Source organism: Pygocentrus nattereri, chromosome 4 (assembly GCF_015220715.1).
Source record: "Pygocentrus nattereri isolate fPygNat1 chromosome 4, fPygNat1.pri, whole genome shotgun sequence".
NCBI classification, from domain to species: Eukaryota; Metazoa; Chordata; class Actinopteri; order Characiformes; family Serrasalmidae; genus Pygocentrus; species Pygocentrus nattereri.
Window position 1 is genome coordinate 48,105,702 of NC_051214.1, and position 8,874 is coordinate 48,114,575.

General features: G+C 42.0%; 1 protein-coding gene across 1 annotated transcript; it reads right to left on the reverse strand.

The window, feature by feature from the left end:
- Positions 1 to 405: 405 nt before the first annotated feature.
- Positions 406 to 8,284, reverse strand: LOC108426259 (lactoylglutathione lyase). Its single transcript, XM_017695612.2, has 6 exons — positions 7,983 to 8,284; positions 6,208 to 6,290; positions 5,487 to 5,627; positions 5,246 to 5,313; positions 2,997 to 3,086; positions 406 to 778 (listed from the first exon to the last, which is right to left on the reverse strand). The coding sequence occupies exons 1-6, from the start codon at positions 8,145 to 8,147 to the stop codon at positions 639 to 641; spliced, it is 687 nt and encodes a 228-aa protein (XP_017551101.1). The 5' UTR covers positions 8,148 to 8,284; the 3' UTR covers positions 406 to 638.
- Between the last annotated feature and the right edge of the window lie 590 nt (positions 8,285 to 8,874).

Genomic DNA, 8,874 nt, shown 5'->3' on the forward strand with positions numbered 1-8,874 from the left:
AACTAGGATGGACTTTGCGAGCCAGGCCCTCAAGTCCAACCTCAGTGTCTGACCTCGCAAATGCTCTTCTGGATGAATGGGCAAAAATTCCCACAGACAAACTCCAAAATCTTGCAGAAAGCTTCCCAGACGAGCCGAAGCTTTTACATTTGCAAAGGGGAACCAAGTCCATATTAATGGCTATGGATTTCATAAAAACTGGGATGTCATAAAATCTCCTGTAGGTGTAATGCCTAGGTGTCCCAATACTTTTGTCCAGGTAGTGTATCATTATTCTCTTGTCGCTGTTCATTCGCCATTCGTAGAGCGAAAACATATGCAGAGCGTTTTAGTTTCCATATAACATCACAGTGATGTGTAAGGCCCGGTCCAATAGTTTAAATATCCAAATATCGAGAGCAATGATCAGATGAAAACAGTTTTTCTTACATGTTAGAAATGATGCACACATTTGCAAAATCCACAGACTTACATTACACTTTATGGAACATAAATAATATCAGTTCCAGTCACATAACACTAAGCAGGCGAGTTCACAGACTCACTGTAACAGATTAAAACTGTGCTATATGATGCCTGAGACCCGACTGAGGTCTTGACTGAGACCTCGTATTTTTAGGGTTAGGCTACCAAAGCCATCACGCTGTGTCTGATGTCTCACTCTGGGTAGATGAGGGTCTCTTTGTCTCTGAGGTCAGAGACACCATATTGTTTGGACTCAGAATCTCGATCCAGTAGCCGTCTGGGTCCTGAATGAATGCTAGTCCTTTCATCGTGCCTGTGAAAACACACACACACAAAAAAACATGTAGCGAATCATAGCCTGATGTTTTAAAACAGAGCAGCGGAATAAAAAGCCTGGAGGTGGGACGGGGTGTGTGGAGTCAGTACAATACATGATCAATGGATTATGGTTCAGTTATGTTACCTGACTAAAGGTACTGAGATGTACCACCACAGTAACAAGAGGGCTACTGCTGCAGTGACAGTTGGGGTAAGGTAGGTTTTTTTTTTCAAGATTGTCAGATCTCTTACAGCTTAGATGGTGGAAGGTTTTCCTACAGAGCTCTAAAATTCAGAAAATATTAGGAATGTTAGGTTGAGAGGTGTTTTAAATCTATATTTGATTAGGCTAGAATACGTGGAGATGACTGTGGCTCATTGTCTACTGTAATTTGTGAGTGCACTGTGGTGGTTGGATAGTGTAGTGGGTAACACCTCCACCTTCTACACTGTAGACTGGGGTTCAATCACTGCCTTTGTAACCAGGGATGAGGGTTATGTTTCGGATTAGGCCTAGGGTGAGGGTTAAGGTTAGGATTAGGGCTAGGATGAGGGTTAGGTTTCAGGTTAAGGTTAGGATGAGGGTTAGGTTTCAGGTTAAGGTTAGGATTAGGACTAGGTTTCGGGTTAAGGTTAGGATTAGGACTAGGGTGAGGGTTCGGTTTCGGGTTAAGGTAAGGGTTAGGTTTTGGATTGAGGTTAGGATTAGGACTAGGGTGAGGGTTAGGTTTCGGGTTGAGGTTAAGGTTAGGATTAGGGCTAGGATGAGGGTTAGGTTTTGGATTGAGGTTAGGGTTAGGATTAGGACTAGGGTGAGGGTTAGGTTTCGGGTTGAGGTTAAGGTTAGGATTAGGGCTAGGATGAGGGTTAGGTTTCGGGTTGAGGTTAAGGTTAGGATTAGGGCTAGGATGAGGGTTAGGTTTCGGGTTGAGGTTAAGGTTAGGATTAGGGCTAGGATGAGGGTTAGGTTTCGGGTTGAGGTTAAGGTTAGGATTAGGGCTAGGATGAGGGTTAGGTTTCGGGTTGAGGTTAAGGTTAGGGTTAGGGCTAGGATGAGGGTTAGGTTTTGGATTGAGGTTAGGGTTAGGATTAGGACTAGGGTGAGGGTTAGGTTTCGGGTTGAGGTTAAGGTTAGGATTAGGGCTAGGATGAGGGTTAGGTTTTGGATTGAGGTTAGGGTTATGATTAGGACTAGGGTGAGGGTTAGGTTTCAGGTTGAGATTAAGGTTAGGATTAGGGCTAGGATGAGGGTTAGGTTTTGGATTGAGGTTAAGGTTAGGGTTAGGGCTAGGATGAGGGTTAGGTTTCAGGTTGAGATTAAGGTTAGGGTTAGGGCTAGGATGAGGGTTAGGTTTCAGGTTGAGATTAAGGTTAGGATTAGGGCTAGGATGAGGGTTAGGTTTTGGATTGAGGTTAAGGTTAGGGTTAGGGCTAGGATGAGGGTTAGGTTTCAGGTTGAGATTAAGGTTAGGGTTAGGGCTAGGATGAGGGTTAGGTTTCAGGTTGAGATTAAGGTTAGGGTTAGGGCTAGGATGAGGGTTAGGTTTCAGGTTGAGATTAAGGTTAGGATTAGGGCTAGGATGAGGGTTAGGTTTTGGATTGAGGTTAAGGTTAGGTTTACGATTAGGGCTAGGGTGAGGGTTAGGATGAGGGTTTGGTTTGAAGTTAAAGTTAGTTTTGGGATTAAGGCCAAGGGTAAAGTTCGGATTTGCATAATGGAAGTAACACTTTAACAATACATCTACTTAAGACAATTACCTTAATGTGTTTAGATGCTTGACTACTGCTGCTTCACTGATATGTCGTTGATGTGTTACTGATAATCCGTTAAGAGTTTATTAATCATTTTTACATTGACTTCCACTACAAGTTAAGAATGTTTGCTCTCTTTTTCTGTAAAGCTACCATTTCGGAGATACAAGATTTTGTCCCTACAGTGACGAAATGCTTTACACCACGAATATAATTTACACTGGGATGCTCAGAACATGCACCCAGTGTTTTTTAATGCTCAGTTTTGTTCCCACCACTTTTTGAAAGTGTAGTCTGTTTAAAACCCTTTAAAACAGAACTAAAATACACTAACATTACATCCACATCCCAAAACATCTGATGCATGCTGAGGGCATCTAAACTGCTGCCTGATAGAGATGATTGTGTGAAGGATGCATTGCTGAGGTGGGAAGGTTCCTGTCTGTAAAATAAGGACCCACCCTCATCTGGCTTCTTCACAAATGTGACCCCCAGCTCTTCAAAGAGTTTACAGGCAGCATATACATCTGGAACAGCAATGCCTATATGACCTACACAAACAGAGCAAATATAACGTCAGAAAAATGTTTTAGAAAACATTTAATATTTAATAGACCATATAATATATATATACTGACAGGTAACATTTAGGTAATATATTACAACATAATGATCCTCATTCCTCAAAGCTGCCCATTGAAGCTGATGAGAAGTTTGGTGTCTCCCATAAGAAGTAAAACCAAATTATGATTTAATTAGCTGGACTAATTAAATGTGTCATAGCATCATGCAATAGGATAGTGTGGACAGCCTAAAATAAATCTCTGTACTAATAAAATCATATTAGCTCTCTCATGTCTTGGTTTTTCTCTGCGTCTTCATGTTTTTAAGTCAAAGGTATCTCTAAGACAAAAGTTTCTCTGCTCAAAATTCAATGTTCTCCAGTTTTAAACCTGAGTGATGCGGCTGAGTGCGCTTGATTGTGTTACATTATGAATCAATGCTGTCTGAGTTCATATTTTATCCAGGAGGATCAGTGATGTACGTGAAAAGAACACATTTACAGCATTTGGCTGACGCTCTTATTCAGAGCGACTTACAGTTTGATCATTTTACACAGGGAGGTGAAGTTAGGAGTCTTGCCCAAGGACTCTTATTGGTATAGTGTAGGGTGCTTACCCAAGTGGGGATTGAACCCCAGTCTACAGCATAGAAAGCAGAGGTGTTACCCACTACACTAACCAACCACCACATTATCAGGGTGGGGACCCCTCTCCTAAATTTGAAACCTGGACACTACCACACTTTATTTTGGAGGAGAAAGATGAAGAGAAGTCCAGTCTACTCAGCCAACATTATCAACATTAGCAAGCACCTGGAACACCTCAACCAGCAAGCAAAGATATACTTCATTGAAGTGAGTTGGTTATCACATGAAAAGTGGAGCTTCAACTTAGAGACTTCCGCAATCTACAACGGAACAAGCAGAATCTTCCGGATATAATGGGGCTTTGAATGAAATGCGTTCCACTGCCTGAACAGCCAGTCGATGTAGCCGTTTACCTCAGCCCAACGTTTAGTTTCGCTTCGTTTTGCTGCTATAGAAGGTGAAACAAGGCACGTTTTTGTTGTATGGTACCTTTTGTTCACGGTGGTAATTCAAAGTGTTTCACACAAAAATAAGAATAATAACAGATAATAAAACGTATAACATTCTGAGATCTAGCACCTCAGAAAGGCATTTGCAGAGATAGTGCCCAAGATAAAAGACAATAAAGCAGGGCGTGGCGATGGGTTGCTGGGGCACTGCCTCATAAAATTGTCCCCTGACAGTGGGCCTGCGGGTTAACACTTTCACAAACAGAACAATCACAGTGGACTGTTTACTTGTTTATTGGCATGTATTCTAATGTCAGTGTTTTTTTAAACGAACAAACAAACTCTTCCCAGATAAACGACTCCAGCACAGCACTGTGTTTTTATTTTCTTATTTATTTCTTATTGTCATTTTAAGGATTTTTGTTAGTTGAATATAGCATGCATGGCGGCACGGTGGCGTGGCGGGTAGCGCTGTCGCCTCACAGCGAGGAGGGTGTGGGTTCGATTCCCCAGCCAGGTGACCGGGGCCCTCTCTGTGTGGAGTTTGCATGTTCTCCGGGTTCTCTGGTTTCATCCCAAAGACATGCAGTCAGGCCAATTGGATGTGCTGAATTGCCCCTAGGTGTGAGTGTCTGTTTGTCTGCCCTACGATGAACTGGCAACCTGTCCAGGCTGTATCCTGATGTGGAAGTGGCTTAGAAGATGGATGGATGGAATATAGTATGCCAGGCATAGTGAACTGTTAAATGCGTATTTAATCAGAGAAATTATATGTTTCTTGGTACTGTTTCCTGATTTATTGTTTTTATTAACCCCTTAAATGCCTAGGGCCCTGGCAGGTTGAAGGTTTTGTTACACACTTCAGTTGCCTAAGAAGTGCTCAGCCAGTTTGCGCTGAAGTTCCTGTAGTTACTGAATAATAAACCTTTGTTACATTACATTACATTACATCACATTACATTTAGCAGACGCTTTTATCCAAAGCGTCTTACAAATAATGTGGTACATAGAACATAGTCAGGCCTTAAATTTGTATGAGATATTAAGAGGTTAATTGTCCTCAGCATGGAAACCAAAAGTCCCTGGCGCTAAAGGAAAGTCGTAAACTCACCAAAGCCTGTAGGGTGTGTGTTTCCATGGTGATAGAGAAGGCGTTCATCAGCTTCTGATCCCCAGTTACTATCAGAGACAGAGCGAGGATAAGATGCCAAGGCCTCAGGACAAAAAACGTTAAGAATTTTGAGATGTTTTGAGCTCGGCTGGGTAGTTATCTGCTGGACTTATCATGAAAGAATGTAAAACACGAGAGTGTGATTTAGTTACTCAGTGACCACAGCATGCAGGGAACATACTGAGTGAGTTCAATGGTGGCTCGTCTGGAAAAAGTCCAGGCTGTCCTCTCTTTCACTTCTTGAGGGACTTCTTTCTTATCCTCATAGCCAAGATAATACAGTGTGAAGTGCATGGAGGGGAAATCTATCTTCTGCAACAATCTGGAACGAGTCAGGCGTGAAACACTGCTGTGAGCTGGAGGTTAATACGTAAACAGAGTAAACTTACTGAGTCAGAATTGTTCACAGTGGTGGTGAACCAGAACCAGGTGTCCACCTCCCAGAAAGTTATTACATGAAATGGCAAAGAATGCACCACTGGGCGTCTGAGATATTGTTTTATAGAGAAGACTTTTGGCCTAAAACTTATTCTTATAAACTTTCACGATGAAGGGACATGTGCAAAGGTAACACTGTCCCTAAGGAAAATGTATTATTTCAGATTTTCCACTATTTTACCATGACTATCACTCCATATAGAACTCAGAGGACACGTGTCAGTTCACTGGTGGTTTTGGATGGTAAATAAAATGACTGTATTTGTGTTGTAGTCATGGCAACCCCTGGCTCCCATCACTACCACTGTAAAGGGATCTGAAACCATTTCACACCAAACCGCTCTGAATAACTCTGTTTACATCTCATTCACTAAATCATGCATATAGTGGAACAGAGTGGAGGAGATGTTGCCGTCCACTGATTGTGTTATTATGGCCATAGTCAGTTAAATACTGGAACTCACGTGAGGCCCAAGATACGTGTATAGAAGTCAAGTGATTTTACAGGATCCTTCACCCTTAGCATGGTCTGCTGCATCATATAATCCTACAGAGTGAGAGAGAGAGAGAGAGAGAGAGAGAGAGAGAGAGAGAGAGAGAGAGAGAGAGAGAGAGAGAGAGAGAAAGAGAGAGAGAGAGAGAGAGAGAGAGAGAGAGAGACAGAGATAGAGAGAGAGAGAGAGAGAGAGAGAGAGAGAGAGAGAGAGAGAGAGAGAGAGAGAAAACTTTAGGCACAGTTGTTATTATACACAAACTAGCCACTTTATTTCAGAAACCCTTCTCTTCTCCCTTCTCCGCAAGACCGGTGATGTTGTGGGTGTGGAGCTGGACTCGCTGACGGCCGTGTCGGAGAGGAGGACGCTGTCTAAGCTGAGGGCCATTATGGACAAGGGCTCCCACCCACTCTACGACACGGTGATGAGACACAGGAGCTCATTCAGCTCAAGACTCACTCTACCAAAATGACCACACAGCACCACAGGAGGTCATTCTTACCTGTGGCCATCAAACTCTGTAACTCCTCCCTCAGTGTGTGATTCACAGACTCAATACCAAACTGTTCATATGTGCAATAATAACAATTGTGTGTGCAAAAACTCAGAGGGACACTAACTTAATTTAAATAATTTAAATAATTGTATCGGCTTTATACCTGATGTTTCATATTACTATCACAATCACCGCCACCTTACTATATTCATAAGAGCTTAAATCTGGTGTACATACTGTAAATTTCTCTATATTGCCTTAAATTATTAGTAAAGTGTTTATTTTTACATAAATGGCTGCAACTGTAACAACTGCAATTTCCCCCTGGGATCAATAAAGGAATCTGAATCTGAATCTGAATTTTAGCCCATCTGTATGTACAGTTTGTGTTGTTCATCCATTACTTCTTCCTCAGTGCTCAGTTTCTGGGTGGTGGCCCACTATCTAGCAATGATACTAAAGCCTGTGCTGAGAATGGACGACTATGAGTAGAAACATAAGGTAAGCATTTCTAACAAACTGGCCATTGAGTGGAAATACAAAGTCGGTGTTTCTAATAAAGTGGCCAGTGAGTGGCAGCCCAAGGCAGATGTTTCTTATAAAGTGGCCAGTGAGTGGAAGCCCAAGGCAGATGTTTCTAATAAAGTGGCCAGTGAATGGCAGCATAAGGCAGATGTTTCTTATAAAGTGGCCAGTGAGTGGAAGCCCAAGGCAGATGTCTCTAATAAAGTGGCCAGTGAGTGGAAGCCCAAGGCAGATGTTTCTTATAAAGTGGCCAGTGAGTGGAAGCCCAAGGCAGATGTTTCTAATAAAGTGGCCAGTGAGTGGAAGCCCAAGGCAGATGTTTCTAATAAAGTGGCCAGTGAGTGGAAGCCCAAGGCAGATGTTTCTAATAAAGTGGCCAGTGAGTGGAAGCCCAAGGCAGATGTTTCTTATAAAGTGGCCAGTGATTGGAAGCACAAGGTAGGTGTTTCTAATAAAGTGGCCAGTGAGTGGAAGCCCAAGGCAGATGTTTCTAATAAAGTGGCCAGTGATTGGAAGTACAATGTAGGTGTTTCTAATAAAGAGGCCAGGGAGTGGAAGTGCAGGTTTTCTTTTTTAAATAAACATGTGCACACCTTCCTGTCCAGACACGACTTTGAAAATATCTGTACTATTTCACAGTTTATTACTGTCATACATAATGAAAAGAAAGGATGTTTGAGCTCCACTGTATGAAAATGTGATTAAAGTGTAGCCAGTTACCTACTTTAGTGATCGGATTTCCCTCCTTGCATGCTGCCTTCATATCTTCTTCATTGAGTCCCTGGTCAGTCAATTTGCAAGCTGGTTTGGTTTCTTCTTCAGTGAGACTTTGGTCTGTTACTTTACAGGCCGGCTTGGTACTTACTTCAGTGACTACCTGGTCTGTCATTTTGGGGGGAAATCTGGTGAAGGGGGGGGTGAGAAATCCCGTCCAGTCCAAGTTCAGCCAGGGACAAAGCTGAAAACTGTCTGTTAAAAGTTGTAAGCGGCACACGGACACTCCCAGAGACTGTACGCTGCCGTGTGGACGACTTTCAGGAAGCAGCCTCAGGGTGTGACTCAAACTGGAATGTTACCTGCTCAGGTAGGAAGGCTCAATCTCCAGCATGATAAAGTTCTGCGTATGTGGCGCCACCATCTGGCCAGTTTTTAAAGGCAACACATGTGGAGCCTTTGTTAAAGGAGCAGTTCAGTGTAAAGCTACCAGCTGTTATAGTTTGTATGGTGTAATATTCTGTATCGCTCAGCTAGTTTGACAGAATTCATTATTTTCTATCCTTTTTGCTGTTTTTATTCATAAATCTTCTCTCACTACAATACCCAGGATGCACTAAAACATTACATTTTTCTTGTATTTTTCCCCATTTGTGACGGTACCCGAAACAGTCATAGTTAATATTAACATGACCTCTTTTTTTTTTTTTTTTATAAAATGTGAATTAAAACAAAATGTAATTATGTGCAAATCATTTAAACCCCACATTTAATTGAAAAAAGAAGAAAGACAACATATCAAATGTTAAAACTGAGAAATTTTATTGTTTTTTGAAAAATATATGCCCATTTTAAATTTGATGCCAACAACACGTTCCAAAAAAGTTGGGACGAGGCAACAA